The sequence below is a fragment of the Mycteria americana genome, chromosome 1 (assembly GCF_035582795.1).
Source record: "Mycteria americana isolate JAX WOST 10 ecotype Jacksonville Zoo and Gardens chromosome 1, USCA_MyAme_1.0, whole genome shotgun sequence".
Lineage (NCBI taxonomy): Eukaryota > Metazoa > Chordata > Aves > Ciconiiformes > Ciconiidae > Mycteria > Mycteria americana.
Window position 1 is genome coordinate 104034271 of NC_134365.1, and position 20839 is coordinate 104055109.

The following is a 20839-nucleotide window of genomic DNA, read 5'->3' on the forward strand; positions in this document are numbered from 1 at the left end:
AAAAACAAGAGGAGTCTTTTAACTGCATTTGGTAACTGCAGCAGCATAGGAAGTCACAGCACTTTTACAGAATTGAGAACTATTTTGGCAGCTAAATGTAACTGTGGTAGAAAAGAGACTGGGTTTTAGTTTATTTCTGCCCCTTTTTGGAGCTTGTTTTAAGAGATTTAAGTAATTTTAAGTTTGTGCAGCAGACTTAGAACCAGTGACTGGACTGTGCTACACAGCAAAAAATTACCGAAGTGTATTTCTAGACACCGTGTCTAGCTGAAACAAGCTGCCTTCTTCCCAGACCCCAGTTGCGGCAATTACCTAAGTGACAGGCGGATTTAAGATTGTCCCTGAACATTGTACTCCACCAAACTGATGCTGAGGAACAGGTGTTGCTGTGGACACCTTTGGTGGTGTTTTTTATTAGGCTTTTCTTCCTACATCAATTGTAATTCCCAAGAGGATTTATCTGACTGAGTGCTCCTGTTGCAGCCGTGCTAGAAAGGCAGAGGAGCAGGGGTCGGAAAAAAATTACACCGGCGTTGGACACAGAGGATGCAATCGATGCGGTTCGTACGTGTCATCGCTCTGCGACGCCTGCCCGGTGTACGTGAAAGGCGCCCGGGCAGAGCTGACACAGCAACACGCGAAGCTGCCGCAGATGAGGCTCCCGAGCGGCGGCCCGCCCGCCCGCAGGCAGCCCCGGGCAGAGGCCAGGCCAGGCCAGGCCAGGCCCTCAGCCCCCGCCGCCCGCCATCCCTCACACCCGCCGGCGGCCGTTGGGCCGGCAGGGAGGGCGTGGCCTCGCGTGGAGCACCGCCCCAACCGCCGGCCTCGCGAGTTGGCCGGAAGGGGCGGGGCTGCCGCGGGCGGGCGCGGGAGGCGGGGCGCGGCCTCGCCGGGGAAGGGATTGGCGGGGGCGGGGCGGCGGTTTCCTCGGCAACGGCGCAGGCGGCGGTCGGGCCTGGCCGACATCTCGCGGGCCGAGGTCTGTGCTGCGGCCGCGGGGAGCGCGGGAGCTGGAGCCGCGGGGCACCGGCCGGTCCCGGTCTCCTGTGGGGTAGCGTGGGCGGGGAGCCGTGCCCCACCGGCACGGGGCCTTCCGTCTCGCTCCGGGCGATTGAACTCGCGCCTGTTGCGGCGGCACCCGGGGCTGGCCCTGCTCAGGGCGGCTCGGGGCCTCGGTGCGGGAGCGGCCGCTGCTAGGGGGGCTGCTGAGGAGGGAGGCTGCTGCGGAGGGCTCGGCGGCGGGAGGGGGAGTCCCGTCCTCCTGGCAGCGCCGAGCAGCCCGGTCGCGATCGCTGCTGGGGACGTGCTGGGCCCTGGCTCCTCGCCCGCTCGCCCCGAGCGTGGTGGGAGTCGGGTGTCCTGCAAAAAAAAAAAAAAAAAAAAACACAACCAAAACCTATAGCCAGAGTTTTAAATTATACTAATCTGAAAGGGCCTCCGTAGGCGGCTTGGGTACGCTTGGTATCTCGGCGTTTACATTTGAGTAATCTACGTGAATTAAATGGGCTTTTAGTGTCGTTTAGTTTGGAAGGGGCCTCTGCGGGCCATGGGCTCTGATCTCCTCAGAACCAGGGTGTGTATTATAGCACCCCGCGGCCTGTCGCTTTCAGCGTAGCGTGCCGCTCATTGGAGCAGCGGGTTGCCATGTCTTTGCTCAGCAGCCAGCGGAGCGAGGTGGCTGTGCCGGCCCGGGCATCTCTGGGCGGGTGTCTGCAGGGCCGTGCGGCTCGCCTGGCGCCGCTTCCTAGCGGCCAGTCCCCGCTGCTCCAAATGCCTTGCATCGCTGGTTTCTCTTCAGGAGTTTCGCAGCCTGGTTAGGCACAACAAGCGTTAATCACTGATGCCGCAGACAGGCTTACAGTTCCAAGTTCCTGGACCAAACTCTATCTTAAATAATTTTAGGACATGTCTAACATACGCTATATATATAGCATTGTAGGCTTAATATCGACTGGCAAAAAAAAAAAGGAACCTGTGCCAGCTGTTACTGCTGTAACTCTCCACAGCTGAGAAAAAGAATGGGAGAAAAGGGGCAGGGCAAGAAGTCAAGGGTGCATTTTTTTCCCCGTTGTATTCTTAAATAATTACTTTGCCAACTGTTATGACAAACTGCTAGAAAAAATGGCTGTAATTAAAATGTTGCTAGGAACTGTTGTCAAAGAATGTGTGTTTAGGCTTTTGGGTTTAAAAGTGAAGTCCTAGAAGTATCTTCTAAGTGCTTGCATTTTTCTCCTTTTCCATTTTAAGAGTACCTGCAAGGTATTTTTTTGGACCTTATCATCTAGAATATACAGATAAGGCTCTTGATTGGACTAGAAAGTAATGTGTTTTGGAGCAGGGTTTTGTCAGGTTAATTTGATAATAAACAGTAAGCCTTAATCTGCTTTCAGAGTTGTATGTATATTAAAAAAGGAGTAGGGCATAAAACAAAGGGAGTTAGAAGAAAAATCACTATTTTTTTTCTTTGAGGGAGTTGCTATAACTAACGTTGGACTTGTTTAATCTGGTGACAACTGCATGTAGCTGTTACACACATAGCCACTCTGTAGATCACTACCAGTCTTGAATCAAAACGCATTAGATAAAGCTTTAAAAAGGATCTGTATTAAAAAACAACAACAAAAAGATCATACTGTAAACAAAGGTGATGGCTTATGTGACTTCATTAAATTCAAATATTTTTAAATTATTTCTATTAAAATGCAGTCAATCATCATTTTGTAATCACTTAGTGAAGAAGTGAGACCAAATACTTCTCACTGATGTTGTTTTTTCTTCTTCCTGCCATGATTTTCTGAGGTAGTTAAGATCACAATCCGAGTTGTCCGGTGCTGTGTGTTTTTTCTTTATTGAGAGAAAAAACAGCCTTCAGCACTCCACGAAATTCCTCTGGCATTAATTAAATGCTTTATTATTGAATGCGTCACAAATATTTCAGCTGTCTGATTGCTGAAATTATCCATAGTGGAATTCATTCAGGATAGACAAGGGTTATGCTCTTTGTAAAGTACGTACAGCCAGGTACTGCAAGGGAACACGTGATATAAGCTCGTTCAAATATGCTACTGCCAGTTAACTTCAGTCAGTCTCTGGGCAGGAATAGGAGTTTGGCATCTAACTGAGGTGTGCGTTAATGTTACGGTGGTTGACTTCATGTCTGTTGGATCTATTATAATCAGTTTCTATTTGTAGTGAATGAGTTCCTAATTTATACATGTTAATATCAGCAAAGCCTGTTACAATTAGAGTTTGAATTGAATTGACAGAGGCTACTTTATTTGCTTCATAGTTCAGTAAATTATGTAGCAGGTGCTGAAGAAGGGAAATACTGGTTTGCTTTGTCACCTAAAGTATGATGACTGACTGGACTACAGACAATTTGAAGTAAAATGTAATGGTTTTCCTTTTTTTTTCCAGTTTGGTGGAAGGTAAGGAAGTGTTGCAGGAGTACTCCTATTTGGACTGCTCAGAATGATGGCAATATTGCTACCCACAGTGAATCAAGGACATTGCGTTATACAGACAGGGCTATAAACAGCCAATCTACTTTTGTATCAAGGCCTCTTCGCTATAATCAGCTTATACTCCATTTGCTTAGTATACCAAGCAAACCTGCTGTGACAGTGTTTGTATAGTGTCTTATTCACACTGTCCTTTTAAAAGTTTATGGACATGCCCACCTACTGTGCTAGCGCTGCTGTACATGTAACGGTTTTCCAACAGCTATTTCCTTCTCTGATTTTCTGAACAACAGGTGATCCCTGTGTATTTGAGCCAGAATTATGGGATTGTTTGACAAGCTAGCGGGATGGCTTGGGCTGAAGAAAAAGGAGGTTCATGTTTTGTGCCTTGGCTTGGACAATAGCGGCAAAACAACGATCATAAATAAGCTTAAACCTTCAAATGTAAGTAGCCTACCTAGTTCGCTGTTGATGGTTTTTACTGCAGAGTTGATGTTTGTTTAAACTGGTTTTGCATGCTGTTACACTAAATGTGACCATGGAGAAGATGTAAAGAGCTTTTTGATTTAGTACAGTGGAACAAATATATTTTAAGAGTTTCCAGCTAACTAAAATAAAATGTAAGCATTCATGTGCATTTTATGAAAACAGTTCCCCAAAAAAGACTGTTAATGTAGCACGTTTTTTCTAAGATCACCCAATAAGGAAGGGTTTATGATGGCTGAAATCAGGATCTGAAACAGCTTTCTTAAGTCACTTAAATAATTGCTACAGGACTGCAATTACAAGTGATGTGTTGAACATTTGGGATTAATATGGTTGTATAAGAACTTATACTTGTCTACATTTACCATGTTTATTTTAATCTCTTCCTGAGAAATAGTAAGTATATAATAAATAATAAAATAGGAAATAATGTGAAGGTGCATACTTAATGGTGACTTCAGCATTTTTAAAGCAGAATAGCTTTCAAAATAAGTAGCATTTATACTTGCAGTTCATTCATCCAGTGAACAGTGTTTCAGGCCACTAAGAGTGCACAGTATTCTGAGCAAAATTTAAAGTAGGATTACCTTGTTGCTAGGTATGTTTATGGAATAGAAATAGATGAATTTTGGTAGGCATGTTCAAAGCCAGAGGCTTGTGCATCTTGGTTATGTGCATCTGGGAAATGGTGATTTCTGCTGTTTCCGTCAGGACGCAGCTTTTGGTTTTTAATTTCCATTGAACTTTTCCTGAAAAGCACCACTGGACATTGTTTAAAAAATGTAACATGGTAAAGAGTCTGCTACTCTTCCATTCCTGGCAATTATTCTTTCACTGAAAATTAAATAGATTTATAAACAAAGACTATAAACTGCTTACTATTTGCTGCCAGTCGTTTGGGGGAAATGCTACAATTTGTACCAGGCAAATTATATATTTATGTCATTTTTGAGACCTTTATTGTAGCAGGGTTTTTATGTCATGCCTTAAGCAGTAAAGGATGCCTAACTAGAGTTGAATGCAGACTTCAAGATTTATCGCAATAATAGGTATTAGAGAACGTCCCAAGGGAATTACACAAGTAGAATAAATAGAATTTGTTTGCTTTACTGTAAATTGTGTAATGAGAATTTACTTCTGAATGTTTTCATTTAATGTGATGCTTTAGGAGGGTAGCTTTCCATACAACTTGTGTAAGTCCTATCCTTGCGAGGCATGACAAATTCTCTAATGTGCAACAAATGTCGTTAGATCAGACTTGATGAAATTGTTTATTTTTAGTAGGTTCAGATGGACCGATGATTTTGAGCTCTGGATTAACCCAGTCATCTTAAGAAGAACTGCTCCTTTGCCCTAGGAGCAATATATTAGGTGCCTGGCAAATACAAGTGTTTCTCCATCTGTTTGCAGTTTTTTCTATTGGGCCTGATAAATACATTTGAAATAAATGTTAAAGAAATAATGCCTTGTCTACTCTGCACAAATCTTCCCTCGGTGACAGGAACTGTTGACTAAACTGTTTACGATAGTGGAACGCCATTTTCATAATGAAGCTGCAGGTGAACAAGCTAAGCTTGCTTCAGTTGTATGCGAGTAGTCAACTGCTTATATATAGTGTTTTTAATAAGGGGCTCTAGAAAGTCTGTAAAAGGATTGCTTGTCACTTTCTCAGACAGCTCTGTAATCTAAGGAATGTGACCTTTCTCCCTGCTCAATATCAATGCTTCTTAAAGGAGCTATTCTGTTGTACCAGCTTTGCTGATAGGTTCCTTGGCTAGCTCAGCAGTAAACCTGGTTATCAGACAGATCTATTGATAATGCTTTATGTTTTGGCCATTCCCCTGTGGTAAATGGTGGTTTCTTCCAGTGGTCTAGTAGTTTGAATAGAATTATGTTTTTTTACATTACATTGTGTAATGTCTGTGGTATAATTCCCAACGTCAAATAGACTCCTCCAGCCTGTGGATAGAAGCTGGGAGTATGGCAAATCTAATGCTGTGATAGAAGTATATCCTCTTTTATCTAAGAGTCTTGGGGTATTGTGTAGACTTGTTTGGGTTGACATTGGGATTTCCAAAGTGCATAAATATTGTGAACTTTGACCTCAGTCGTAATCCTCCATGTTATCCTCCATGATAACCTAGCTCCTCATTATTTCATAAGTAATATCCACACATACATGTACATGCAGACTAATGTAAAGGGTGGAATCTCACTCGTGAGGCTAAAATGCCTTGTCCAACAGCGTTCACTGTATTTCCTAGAAAATACAAAACCTTGATTTTGAATTACTGTGCTTTTCTGGGAACTCTTTTAATATAAAATATCTGGATTTGTAGAAAGTTTTTGTATTGCACAGTGTGGGGAAAAATAGATCTGTAATGTATTCATGTTTGAAATATATTTCAATATTTACATTTTCTAACTTGACTGTAAAATTTGTGCTTTCTTTCCTTTAAAGGCTCAAACTCAGGACATCGTTCCAACAATAGGATTCAGTATAGAGAAATTCAAGACATCGAGGTAGTAGTTTCTTTCATTTTCTCCATTTAGCAGTACTAATTAATATAGAATAGTTGGACTTAATTACCTCTTTCAGTGGGATGTAACTGAGTATAATGTGTGGTGGTATAATGACATGACATGCAGTTTGCTGAAATGTTGTTAATACCCAGGAGTCCGAATCATGATCCAGGACTGACAATGTTAGAATATATTGTGCATTTTGTGCTGCTATAAAATTTGGTATGTGTCAAAAAAAAAAAAAGTTTTGTGCAATAGTGTGTATAAGAATCTGATTTCTGTATGGTTAAGAATTTCAGAATAGGGCACTGTTACAGACTTGAGGAGAGACAGTTGCTTAGATGATAACCTATATTCCATTAAGCACTCTCACTGGAGGGACTCTGAAGAGATTGCAGTCTAATCTCATTAAATGAAAAATGGTGGCTACAACATTAGCAATGTAAAGATGGCAGGGGCAAAGGTCAGGAAAAGGAGGAAGAAATCATTGGTTGAATGAAGGCTAAGATTTAGAAAAGGAACATCGTGAGACAAAGATACTTCAAGGAGGTAACGTTAGATATTATTCTGTAGCCTTCACAGTGTATTTTTAATGGGTGCAGTTAGTCTTCAAACCAAGCAGCATGCCCCACTGGATGAGAGATCTGCAAGAAAATTGTTTATTCCATGAGCTGATGTGTGGGACTAATAGGTTTCATATTTTTATAGGATGCTCAGCAACTGTATTCTGTCTCAGTAGAGCACATAAGACAGGTTTGGGGTTTGGCTGTGTGAGAATGTAAATCAATTTATATTGCTTTCCTTTTATTCTGATCCTGTAGTAGGAGAGATGACCTGCAAATACACTGTGTAGAATGAGTAAAAAACCTAAAAGACAAACAAACCCACAACCCACTCCCACTCCAAAGCCTCATTAATCTAATATTACAATCAAAACATTGTTTGGGGGTTGCTAATAACTTTATATGAGGCAGAGCAGCTAGTCTAGAATCAGATGATTTCTGGATATAGAGTGGAAAGGATGTTTGAAGACCTTCCTTTTCTACACCTCTTCATTTTGGTATGGCCTCCATTTGGGGAGCTATTTGGGACTAACCAAAACAGGAAAGCCTAATATTGAAGTCGCTGTTGCTTCTGTAGACATTTCAGGAGTGGATCAGTATTTTTTGTAATGTTCGTTGACTTGCTATATTTAGCATTTGGGCGAAATCTCAAAGTTGCGGAGACTACCTTTTGTAGCTTGGTCACCTGAGGTAGCCTGTTATTACCAGAATGTGATTCCCTCCCCCCCCCCCCCCCCCCCCCCCCCGAAGGTGGATTTTTTTTTTAAAAAAAAGCTTTTTATTTTGCATACAGAAGCCTTTGGATGTTATTGGTGCCTGTCTAGGGACAGAATTTAAGGCAGGCTGTGGATTTTAAGTCATAGCTCATCTGAATTTCATTTACTCAACATTATAAACAATATTCAATACAAATGTGATAAAAAGAGAGGCTGAATGGGAGCTTATTTTATATTTGATGTAACTTTTTATAATGGGTTTAGTTCTTTTATTCAGAGAATAAACAAAACCATACTTTCCATTGTGAAATATTTCTATAATAAGACTGCAAAACTGGGTAGGATAGTTTGAAGGCAGATAGAGTAACCAGAATTCCTTTGGGAATCTTCCTCAGTTGATTAGGATTCAAGTTGATCTGGCTTTTTTCTCCCAGGCTATTTTCTGGCTATTTTCTCCCAAAGAAAATAGTTTGGGTTTGGTTCTTTGTTTCTGTGCCTCATACACTTCTTTTCTTTGCAGTTTGTCTTTCACAGTGTTTGATATGTCAGGTCAAGGGAGATACAGAAACCTCTGGGAACATTACTACAAGTAAGCCTATCATTTATTTTAAAGCATTGCTGTTCGTATTAGCTGTTGCATACATTATTTAAACAGAAGTATTATAATATCTAGTGGTTAGAAATGATTCAGAGAAGACTTACGCCTGGTGTTTGACAGAAGGTCATTCTGGATAAATACAACTTTTCTTTCTGTTCTAAAAAATGAAAATTTTTAGAAGCTGTTCATCAGCATGCTTCTGGGGACATCTTGTTGACTCAAAGATTGGGGGAGCATATTAAAGATGGGATTTAAATGTTGAAACCTGAAAACCAGTCCTGTAAGAAAGCACCAAGATGAGTTAGGTTTCCTGTTTTTCTATTCTTCTGTAGGTAGGTGACAAAAGACCCAAAAATACTGGCTGATGGCTGAGATTTTTAGAGATGAGGGAAATTAACCTCAGAGAATGAGGCACATGTAACTAAGAACTTGACCAAGTATTCTTAGATGTTATTTATTAAGCAGGATATTCACTGTACTTTATAACTATGGTATTGCCTTATTGGTAATAGACACCATTTTCTGTTTTTCTAGCTTCTAATGAAACTTGAATCTTCCTTTATGTTGTCTCGTTGTTATTCTGTAACACCTGATGCTAATCTAAATAAGGTGAACAGTAGTAAACCACACAGAAATAGCTTGGAGAAATAGAACAGAGAAATTCTGAAGATTATAATATTGATTAAATATTAATATTTCATGTGATAGAGCTTAAAGTATTCTTTAATTGAGGATTAACACTTCATTCCCTTTCTGTGCAAAATACGAGTTAGCAATTTGAAAACTTGTTGCGTGGGTAGGAGATCTTCATTGTTCCAAGAGTGTTAGACATATGTCTCCCAAATATTTTGGATTTCAATAACTGATGCCCTTAGGCTGCTCTCAAAATGTTAGTATAGTGCTTCATAAGCAAATAATTTTTTCTGACTGCTGTATTTAATGTAGTAACTTATCCCTTGTATGGCATAAATAGCCTTTTTCATCTTAACAGTAAGGGGGTTTCTTAGGTAATGTTGACAGTGAAATGTGCACTTGTGTCCACCTCTGTTCCTGATCCAGTGCAGTAGTCACATATTTAAGATTAACTTCTAAGAATAATATAAAAATAATAATGTGCTGTTCAGTTTATAAAGTTAAGCAAGATTTAATTTTGCAAAAACTGCAAAATGGCAATCAAATCTGATCGAGTGTCTAAGTAGTTTCTTTGGAGTAGCTGAAGCTTGCCCCTTTCTTCTGTTTGGCTTGAAACTATCTTCTAGGATGTCCTCAAAGTACACTTGTCTTAAATATATGTAAACTCATGTTGTGTCCCTATTACTGTTACTTGTTTGTGAAGTTACTTTTTTGTAGTAAATACATGCTAGGACTCTGATTCCTCTAGAAAAATACTGTATGCTCATAAAAATAACTTAGGCATTTTCAGCTAGTATGCAAAAGGTTTATTTGCTGTTAAAATTCTTCTGTACTCCAGAAGAGAATGGACCTTCTCATATAGGCTTAGGCTGATCAAGTTATTTCTGTTTTTCAGTAGGTCTAGGACTATTTCTTATAAAAATACGAAGGTAGATGGTGCTGGGGGGTGAAGAATGTATCTGTAATGGTCTCTCGGAGAAATGTAAAATGAAGGAGAAGTGAATATTACATTAAAATGTAAATTAAAAATGCTTTGTGTGATTGTTTATAACTGTTCAACTGAATTGTTCAGACTTTATTTTGCTTTCAAATAAGTTTCAATAAATGGAACATCAAGTCATAAAATACCAGTAATATCCTGAAATAATGAGTTGAATACTTGTATATATGTTGTGACTGTGGTCATATTGCCAGCAAAATGTCTTAATGATTTGAAATCTTTTAAAGTTTTTATCTGTTATTCAAAACAAAAGAAAGATCCTGTTTATGCAGAGTTCTGTAAAAGTTAAATTAATCTGCATATGCCTAGTGTTAAACAGCTGTGGAGACACAGTTTTTTCCTAAAAAGGTGATTGACCTTTCTCCAAATAAACTTGGTTTAGTGTAGGAAATAAAGAATTTCTGCAAAAACGTGTTTTGAGATTTTCTTTGTCTGACCACACTGTCAGAATAGCAGTTGGTTACATTTTCAGAGTTCATTTTTCAGCCTCAGTAGTGAAATCAAGCTTTTCTGAAGGGTCTGTGTAGACTGAACCTTGTATGAGTCACGCAGCTAACAACCTCATGTCTCAAAAAATTATGCAGGTTACCAAAAGATTGAATTTCAGAAATAAGGCTGGATTCAAATGTTAATGGTAAATAACAACAACAAAAATTAGAGGAAAAAAAATCAGGTTTGTTTGCTTTTTTGGTGTTTCTTCTGAAGCCTTTTCTTAATCACAGTTTAAAAGAACCTATAATTTGCCTCTTTGCTCTTTTTATGTTATGCAGAGAAGGCCAAGCTATTATTTTTGTCATTGATAGCAGTGACAAATTAAGAATGGTTGTGGCCAAAGAAGAACTTGACACCCTTCTGAATCATCCAGGTGAGGAGGCTTTTTTCCCCTTCTGTCTCCATGTTTGTTATGTTGTCTTAAGAAAAGCCCTTATCTGACACATTCAGCATTCTGAGTACTTTGCAAATATTTTAGCCATTCATGAATACTAGAACAATAATAGTCTTCAATAAGTTTGGGGGGGGGGGGTTTATACCTATTCACATTTACAAACTGGTCATACTTCAGTTGGCTACACTGAGTTGGATTGGTCTCATTAATCAATATAGATCAAAAATTGCATTGTTTTGAGGAAGAATAGACTTTGACCCTTTGAAAGCTGGAGAGTCTGTATGTGATGACGAACACATACAAAAAAGTATCTCCTTGTCTGGATTTTTCCATGAAGACAGCTAATTCCTTTAATGTAACTTTTAATTTCTTTTTTTAATCTTCTTTTTTTAATTATTATTATGCTTTAGCCAGAAATAGGAGGGATAATTATACCAGTCAGTTTCAATTGCCTATAAAAGGATATGTGGGATGGAAGAGGGTATGAGAGGATTTATGATCAGGGGGTTGGTTTTAGGGTTTTTGTTTGTTTGGTTTGTTTTTTAACATGAGGCCACACTTATTTTAAAATAAGTTCTGAGATCAGTCAGTTCTTTGCTTCTTCACCCTTCTGTACAGCCAGCATTACTGGAATGTTTTTGTAAGCAATATGCAATTTTGACTTTCAGCACTTTAGGTAATTGCTCTGACTAACCAGATTATAAAACTAAATGCAGGAAATTTAAAAGTGAAATAATCCTGTAATTTCTTATTTATTTATTAAGATGGTAGAGCCTTAACTTGTGGGGTTACCATGCTGAAAGTAAGAAAGGAGAAGCTGACTTTCATTTCTAACCAAGAAAAGTAGTATGTGATAGGGGCAATTATGTTACTATGATTTCATTTTCCATGAAGACTGCATATAATACATTAGTTCATCAACAAAGATGCTGTAGCTGAGTGTGTGTGACTGGGCCCTCTTAATTTCATGTTCAAGGGTATGGGCCACTTCAAATGCAGACACTGAAAAGACAGTCTTGCAAAGGTCAAAAGGGAGGATGAGGTGAACCAAAGGCTGCAGGTGGATTACATAGAGGCCAGGGGACTTTGTACCAAAGCAGGTATTAACACAGTGGTAAAAGGCGATTCTGTTGGTAAAATGGAAACCACATAGGACCAAGGGTGGGAGGTAAAGACTGCTGTAATAAGTTTCAGATTTATTAGAAGGCAAAAGAGTGAAAGTGTTAAGACTGAGGAGGTGCAAGCTTAGGTGGGGCCTTTAATTTAGGCATTAGTAGGTTATTAATGCTGGTCTAGCAGTTCAGCGCTGTTCAATTGTTGATGTGTTTGTGTCTTCTAGTTCTGAAAGACCATGGCTATGGCCACCTAGTACATTCCCTAGAACCAGGAAAAGGGCAGTTTTGTATTTCTGCCTTGAAGCAGCTCAGCTCATATGCAGCAACAGTGTTCCTGTTTTATCGTTTTGGATTTTGATAGGTCACATCTGAGAGAACCAAAGAGAATAAAAAGTTCTTCTAGTAGTCATGTTTGATAAAAGTAGCTGTTAACTGAATTAATATATAACTGGTTTACTATATCAATATTTTGATTTGTATTGCTGTCCTGCTTTTCTTCCTGCATACCCTACTTTCTCTCCATCTATGCTTCTGCCTCTGTGAACCTCATGGAGTGGTTTAAATTTACATGTTTACTTAAGGTTTAAATGGATGCAGGGTAACAACCTTGAATCAATTCCTGTCTCTGGAACTCTTAGCAATCCTTCACTAAAACAGTTCCCTCTCTTTTTGCCAGACTTTGCCTGAGGTTGTCAGGTGAGAGGGAATGTGTACTGTGAAGCATTAAGGGGGTTAGAAGTTGTACTAGCTGGGACTGTTTTGTGGATCGGAACTATAAATGATTTTTACGTGCATAAGTGGGCAATGTGCTCTACAAATAATGGCTTGTTTAATGATCACTGTTGTTGTGTTATTTTTTTAATCAAAATTCATTCTTCAGCGTTTTGCAAGATGGTAGTCTGTAGATTACTTTTTTAGATATTGACTCTTGGGTCACTTGACCTCCAGCACATGCTTCTAAAATAAACTGAAATTCCTGTAAACTGTAAATTCTTTGTATAAAATTACACATCACGCATCTAGTGTCTGGGTTTCTTTTTTTTTTTTTAATGTGTTAACTCATAACTACTTGCAAATAGAAAATGTTAGCTTTCCATTAATAACTATAAAAAGTGTGGGGGGGAATACTGCATAGTAGGAAACAATGCCATATGGTAGGAAATAATGTAAATTTCTGCGACCACCACTTTATTTAGCAAACATATTTAAGTGTACATTTATGAGTCTATGTGGGTAGGTTGTGCCCCTTTTTAATTGCTTTAAAAAAACACTGAAGATTCCTTGATTAACTTGGCTATTTGCATATGTGATGTCAGGTATTTTCTGAGCTTTTAATTTATCCATAAACTGCAACCTGTGGGTACCAGGGTTCATTTAATTATACTATAGATTAATGTACACGTTTCAATCAGGAGACACAAAAGCTGTTCAATTATGGAATCAAAACAGAGATTTAATGACACTCTGTGCTTGTATTTTGAGGCCTTTGATTTGTGTTAGAGGATATCAGAGGAAAAAAGAGCTCCAGATAGGGTAAATGTGTCAGTGTTTTGGTCAGCACTCATGATCTCTGAGTATGGGTAGATAGCGTTATCTCCACTGATTTTGTGGAAATGTTCAGTAGGGGGTTTGAAAAGAACATAATTAGGAAGATTCAAACCACTTCAGCATTGACAGTTTGTTGGTTTTTTTGTGTCCTGCCCTCCCTGCCCCAGCAGGTGCAGCTGGCTTATGTTTGAAGTTTTAAAATAAATCTTTAGCTTGTTTCCTGTGTGAAATAACCTTTTCTTTTTACTATTTTAAAAAGAGACTGTATAGCAATTTTCATCGGGGGGGGGGGGGGTAAGTTCTTTTCCCATCAAGAATTGATTGATAGACTTAAATGTAGATTTAAGTCTAATCCTGTAATTCATCCTTTGTTTAAATAATATTAAAAATTCTTACAGTTAGTCTTGGTGCTGGTAACTTTTTGGCAGTTTTACATCTGTCAGGTTGAAGAGAGTATACTTTGTTTCCTTCCAATGACTCTCTAGTCTTTTGTGGTAATCAGCGAGGCTTATGCTTTTGAATGTGTATGTATGCCAGAAATTGCCAGTGTACTTGGTTTGGTTAGTAGTTCCCACTGCTAGTTGAGAAGAGCTGCTGGGAAAGAAATCCTTCTTCAAGTGAAGGTAGGATAAGGGATGTCCAGACATGCATTTCTTTCCTATTTTATGAAGTCATGGATGCTCTCCAGGATGCTAAAGGATAATTCGGACTACCTTTATGCAACTATTGTTGTGAGGTTATGAAGGTGTGAGGTTCTTCTCCATACTGTTGTGAGGTTATGTTGTGAGGTTATGATTACAAATAATTTTTCTGTCCATTTTACACATCCAGTCCTCACTAAGCAGAGATGTGTAGTATTTGTAGGCAGTTGTTTGATGTCCTGTTCCTCAGTTTCACCAGCAATTTATACCTACAGCTTTAAATGTATGTATAAGGTAGGGGGAGAGGGGGTGGAAGATCCCAAAGCCTGCCAGAAAGTTTGTGAGCATTCTTGAAGCATGCATCAGAGGCCATGTGACCCAACAGTGTGCATCTTGGTAGGATACAATCTTCAGAGAATTGCAGTTACAGGTGAGCAAAATACCTTCCTGTATTGTTTGTAGCTTATTACCTGTAGAGATTAATAAGTGTTGCATAATATCATGACAGTTCTATTTCTGCTCATGCCTAGATATTAAGCACCGTCGACTGCCTATTCTCTTCTTTGCTAACAAGATGGACCTCAGGGATGCAATATCGTCTGTGAAAGTATCTCAGTTACTGTCGTTAGAAAACATCAAAGACAAGCCCTGGCATATCTGGTAAATTTCCCTTTTTCTACCCTTTTATTGGTATTACTTTGTACATTCATATTATGTATGGCATGCCACTCAGTGGCTCTGTCATGCCACTCAGTATTATATAACATAAATTAAATCAACCAGATAAAATGCTATGCCGCCACATGTGGAAACAGTAGTGATATTACAATACTTGCTATGAAACTTGTTTTAAACACACAATGCATTCATGTAGACCGTGTCTTGAAAATTTTCACAATAGAACTGTTACCCAAATAATGAAATGGAGGATTTCTAGTGAAATCAGAAAGCAGTGTTCTTATTAGAAGAACAGCTGCTATTATTTTTTGCTGGGAAAGTGAGTAGAATTGTTATCAGAGTGCTGCTGCTAGTTTGTCTTGCAGGTTTCAGAATATCAACAGTAAAACCTTTAAGGTTGGGGGTTTTTTTTCCCACTCTGCAGATGCTTTAGTAAACTACTGTTGAAAGGCCATTTAGTAAACTGCTCTCACGTGAATTCAGAGGGAGAATTCACGTGAATTCTCACTGTACTTTTTGTACCATGTAATATTTGAGGGGATTTTTAGTTGTAGGAGCTAGTGTATTTTCTTTCTGCAGGATGTAAGCTTTCATATAAATAGAAGGATTTCGTGCCAGTGTTCACAAGGAAAAAACCTCTCCTTTTACCAGAAGTGTTTTATAGAAGTTAGATTTTTGTCTTATTAAATTCCTCAGATACTATAAAAGTGAAATCAGCAGCTAAATGCTGCTGAAAACTACAGTTTTCATTTTAGGCCATTTAATATTAAACTTGATTACCTGGGCGTTGTTTTGGGGTCACTGCTTTTTGTCTCAGAAATTACACTGATGAATTCCCAAGCTCCTTGGAAAATAATTTTAGAGCTAACCGCAGTAACAGTCCAGATTCACTGCTATGCTAGTTTTCATAAGCTGAAGAATGAGGGCCCTTTAAACAGTTATACCCCTGTCATTCAAAAGGTAGCTTTACACTGCTCTCAGTGTAGCTTAATATTAATAGATGTTAACAGACACTCGTAGGGTTGCTGTTACAATGAAGTGTGCATGCACTATACTTTCTTCTTCCAGTACTCCGACATTGTTGCTGTGTATAGGAACTGCATGGGAGGATGGTTGGACTCAATCTTAAAGGTCTCTTCCAACCTAAATGATTCTATGATTCATCGCTGTTGTTGTAGGTAGTACACATCTTTTATAGCATAGTCTGAGGAGGGAGTTTCTAAGTGGAGGTGCTGCAGAACAATGTGGCTGCCTTGTGTGGGAGCTCTTCCAGAACCCCTCATTTTCTAGGAACAATTCCTCTGCCTTGAAACTGGAATTAAAATAGATCACATCTTGAAATGGTGTTTCCGTATTGGGAAGGTACTCTAGAACAGATCATTTGAGAAGCAGCCTTCTCCATATGAAGAAAACTTGAGTAAACTGTACTTGATGTAATTTACAGAATTGCAAAGTAGCAAGTATAGTGATGACTCTGCTAAAACTGTTTTTTTTACAGTGTTTTTGTAATTAGATTTGTTTCTTTCAGTGCCAGTGATGCTCTTAAAGGAGAAGGATTACAAGAAGGTGTGGATTGGCTCCAAGGTATATCATATGTAATTCTCTTGCTCTATTTTCATTCTGTTAAACTTTTTCATTTTATAAGGTTTTTTCTTTATTATTTCCTTTGTTTTCTTTCTGTCCACTTCTGCTATCAGATCAAATTACACAGTGAGTACTGATGCTCTATCTCATATTTGCCTTTCATTTACCTCCTTAATGTACACAAAAGATCATGTCAGTTTCTCTGACAGAAGTGTGTACTATGAAATATTAGTACGTACTCTTGCAAACTGTAAACTTTCTTGTAAACAATAATAATACCAGCTCCTGCACTTCAATTTATTATTGCCGTACTTCAGTTTGTTCTTTAATTTATTCTTACTGTCCTGTCCCAGTTTTACATAACTTAATGTTATGTATCAGGAAATGGTGAATAAGCAGGCTAGAAAAATAAGCAAAGTACACAGACAAATACACTAGTTTTGATTATTCAACTTCAGTTCTTTAATCTAGAGCTAAATAAGAACAGCTTACATTATAACGATCATAGCATATGCAGACACTCATAACTACGTAGAAAATATCAGATCCAGCTTAGATGATGCATTACATACATGTTTTTAATTACAAACTTGGTATGGATGCTGTATATCCTTCTGTTGTATGTTGGTAAGGATCTTGTCTCTTTTGTCCTCCCGTGTACTGCTAAATGTATAGAATAGTGAAGCGTGGTATTGTTTTGGTGGACTCATTCTAGTTTTAGCTCCCTAATTTACGTTGCTTACATTGTGAGTGTATTAGGTAGCGTAGTACGATCTGAATCTGCAAGACGGCGTCTCTGAACTGGCATGTTCTGTGCTCTGGCAGCCGCTAGATGTCAGGGATGCTCCAGAGTCAGTGCCAATGAACTCCTTCAAAAGGCAGCTAAATACCCAACATTGTCCCCGATTTCACGTATATCTATTTATCTATGGATACCAGACTGTCCTTTCTATTTAGAATCCTTACTGCTAATTAGAAAGAGACGGTTTGTTTTACTGTGTTACTACAGAATACAAAAACATTTGGTCATGTTTTCAGAAGAAGGGATACTAGCCAAAAATAGTCTTTGTAAAGAGCTTTACTGCCTTACAGAAGAACAGTGATGCATCCTCCACCATCTAAAAGAGTTCTGTCGTGGGGAACCAGAATCTTACTATGGAGTTTCCTTCACTGCTCTATCCTGTTATCATAGAGGCAGATTCCAAATCACGTACTTTTTCCAAATGTCAGGCGTAGTTCTGATTTTGTAATATTTCCCTGTGATTTTCAGGGTCTCTGCTTATCTTTGAGGAACCTTCTAAGTTTCAATCCAATTTGAGTTGATGGTTTTGTACATAGCTTCAAGCTACTTAAAAAGATCTCAAATGCTTGTCTAAATATTCTCTGACAAAATATTTAAGTTGTATGTGTAGATTTTTAAGCACAGTAAGCAGGTGCTGCTGCTGTCACTCACATAGTTCTTCATAGCTATTCACTTCTCATGGATTGTTAAACACCTTAATTTTATGAGCTGAAATTCTTCATGGATGGGCCTTATCTAAAAATTTCCTTTAACTCCTTGGCTCAGTGTCCCCAAAAGCTTAAGAGGGGTTGGGTTTAAACAGAATTGTTGCCTAAGCATGTGCAGTTTGGCAGTTATACTTTTAATGGATGAAGACTTTGATATTTCAAGAACAAATTTTTACTACGGTTCTCCTCCTCATTGCTAGAACTCTAGATGGAAATATTTGGAACAACTGTTAAGTTACAGTGGTCCCTAAATCACAGCCTGTGGATGGCATAAAATTCAGTGGAGGAAATGACACCTGGTTAAGAATGCAATGCACAATTCTCCTTGTCAACAGACATGCTTTCCTTAGTTACCTTTTGCAGACCCATTACAGATTTGGGGTGGCAGGGGAAGAAGGTTTTGTCTTTTTTCCCCTAGTGAAGGCTGAGTTTGCAGATTTCCCTATTTGGTAATGGGGTTACTATTGCAACACCACATCATCAGTAAGGTAAAACTGACCTGTCTCACAACAGTCTAAACCCAGCTCATGTTCCCTATTAGTGAGGGAAATTGTGCTGATTTCCACATTTTGTAATGGGGATGCAGTACATTTATGCTTAAGGAAATGTTTGAAGTGAACTGAGAAGTGGCAATCAGGCAGCAGTATGCAGAAGTGTGGCTACTGAGAGCAAAGAAGTTTTCATGTGAGTTATTCAAAACCAACCTTTAAATCCTTTGCTGTTGGGGAGTTAGTTAATGTTCAGTTATGTGGAGGCTGAAATGTGTACAAGAAACTGAAATGCATACTTCATAAAGTAAACTTCCAGGCCTTATTCTCATAAAAGTTACCTTATAACCCTCAAAAAGATAAAAATTGAATTATGTGGAAGAGTATTCCTGTTTAATTAGCAACATTTGGGGGAAACGACTTGGCTGTGGAGGAATTCCAGAAGTGGATGAGAGAGCAAGTTGGAAACAACTCTAACTGCGTTGTCCCCCATTCTTGTAACTACACCAAAAGATCTATTGGCATAGTTCTGTAACCTGGACAATACTGGGTTACGTTTTCAAAAAGCAAAATACAGCAAGAATTCATCTTGTGTTAAGACAAGCTGTTTCTTTTTATTAACAGATCAGATCCAAGCAATGAAGACATGAGAGATAAATGAAAGATGTCTGGCGTTCTTTTACAAACTTTGTCAGTAGGTATACAAGTTCCTTGGAGAGGAAGAATGATTTGAAGAAAACGACCAGTTCAGCTAAAATATACTATGTTGTCTTGTTTTCTTTTAGTATCTCTTGCAGGAAAACTGAATGTAGACAACATAGCACCTCAGGTATGCACGTTGATGAATTAAATTGAATCTCATGACTGGAGAGCATATTTTAAAAAAAATTGTGTTAACAATAAACATCTGCATTCATTTGAGTTTTAGGTGATAATTAGCCATCAGGAAATGCCCCTCTGTTTTTTTGGGGGGACACCTTTTGTCCAAATGGGTATATTTATTTTCCTGAGAAAGAATAATCAGCACTTCCTGAAATACAGCTGCATGAGATACCTACTGATTTTAGGTGCCCCTTTTTAGGTACTTCTGCAATTTTTTTATTGTAAAGTTTGATGCTGGGTTTTTAGTAACCATCTACAATAGGCTTCTAGAGGAATATTTCGATTTAAGATACAAGGATTCAAATATTCAGTGTATTTGTTATAGATGATTGCAGATGTTTTTAAGGAACTGCTTTTAACGAAATGTTACGAATTGTTTTTGTGATATGCCATGGTTATATTTGCATTCCCATCAATAAAACTTCAAACATACAACATGCCATGGTTTGGTTTTTTAACTTAAATACGTTCGTTGATGGTCTTTACATCTTAGAGATTTTTGTTTCCCTGTTAGTTTCATTTGGAATTTATTTGTCCATTTTACAATGGAAATAGCACTGTATGTTGTAATAAAATGGTATCTCTTTTGCCAAGCTTTTTTTAATTGCATATATTTGTTACATTTTCTAATAAACTAGGCTGCTCTTCCAGATATTTAAGGAGCATATGGTTGAAAGTTATATTTTGGAAACACAGTTAAGGGACAGTTCATTAGTTTACTAGATCATTAATATGAAATGTGTCTTATATTTCTATTGTATATAAAAACTGTTTTATTAAAGATTATTCTGGAAAGTAAACTTTCTGACTTCAAAGATGTACCATAGGTAACAAATTAAGCCCATGCTAAGAACTTTATTTTTGTCGTGCCACCTCTTCCCCTTTAATCCTTCCTCCCTTGTCCAAGAAACAAGCAGACTAGCACTGGGAATGCTGAAGACTGTATTTAACTGAGTGATTAGCTGATTCCTGTGAGGGATGTAATATGTAGGTCTTGCAAAAGCTTCCCCCCCTCCATTAGCATATAAAACACACAAATGTTCTGTAAGCATGCCTTCTAGGGCTCACTTAATAGCGGAGTATTTGGAGCAAAGGGACCTGCCTGAAATGGTAGAAGAGTTTCACAGAAAATACTTTCAGTTATTATTAAACATTTAAAATTAACTCCCCTGCTTTGCTAGAGGGAACTCAGTCTTGCTGTAAAAAATCTTTCTTACAGGATGCTATAATTCTGATAGTTCAGTTTGTCATGAAAGTATTTATCTTTCATGTCTCTTTCTGTGACACCTTTGGCCTTCTGTCAACTGTGAATCTAAATATCTATACAAAATCAAATACAAAGGGGGAAAAATCATATATAATTCTGAGACTTTTTCTAACTCTGAATTGTGGGGCAGATAATTTTCTGGTTTACTTTGCATTGGATAATATGGTAACAAAAATAATACTTGTTGGAAACATCTTTTGCTGAGTATAAGTATTTTGTAATTATTTTGGTTTACTTATATGGCTTATTTAAATGAATCAT

The 20839-nt window shown here is 38.3% G+C and overlaps 1 protein-coding gene across 4 annotated transcripts; it reads left to right on the forward strand.

Moving 5' to 3' along the window:
• The first annotated feature begins 923 nt into the window (after positions 1-923).
• On the forward strand, positions 924-20052 carry ARL6 (ARF like GTPase 6). 4 transcript variants are annotated; one of them, XM_075515678.1, is made up of 8 exons: positions 924-979; positions 3755-3905; positions 6409-6473; positions 8270-8338; positions 10751-10845; positions 14701-14830; positions 16377-16432; positions 19054-20050. In XM_075515678.1, exons 2-8 carry the CDS (start codon positions 3783-3785, stop codon positions 19077-19079), a joined length of 564 nt encoding a protein of 187 aa, XP_075371793.1. In that variant the 5' UTR covers positions 924-979; positions 3755-3782; the 3' UTR covers positions 19080-20050. The 4 variants fall into 4 exon arrangements, with proteins under 4 accessions (XP_075371793.1, XP_075371813.1, XP_075371823.1 ...); XM_075515698.1 differs by having other exon boundaries at positions 6409-6470; positions 19054-20047; XM_075515688.1 differs by lacking the exon at positions 924-979 and adding an exon at positions 3417-3428 and having other exon boundaries at positions 19054-20052.
• The last annotated feature ends 787 nt before the right edge of the window (positions 20053-20839 follow it).

Bases quoted from the DNA above. Each gene is read 5' to 3' on its own strand.
- ARL6 (XM_075515678.1), top strand. From the start codon at position 3,783: ATGGGATTGTTTGACAAGCTAGCGGGATGGCTTGGGCTGAAGAAAAAG. The intron at 3,906-6,408 runs GTAAGTAGCCTA...TTTCCTTTAAAG, and splicing joins ATAAGCTTAAACCTTCAAAT to GCTCAAACTCAGGACATCGT. The intron at 16,433-19,053 runs GTATATCATATG...TTTTATTAACAG, and splicing joins AGGTGTGGATTGGCTCCAAG to ATCAGATCCAAGCAATGAAG.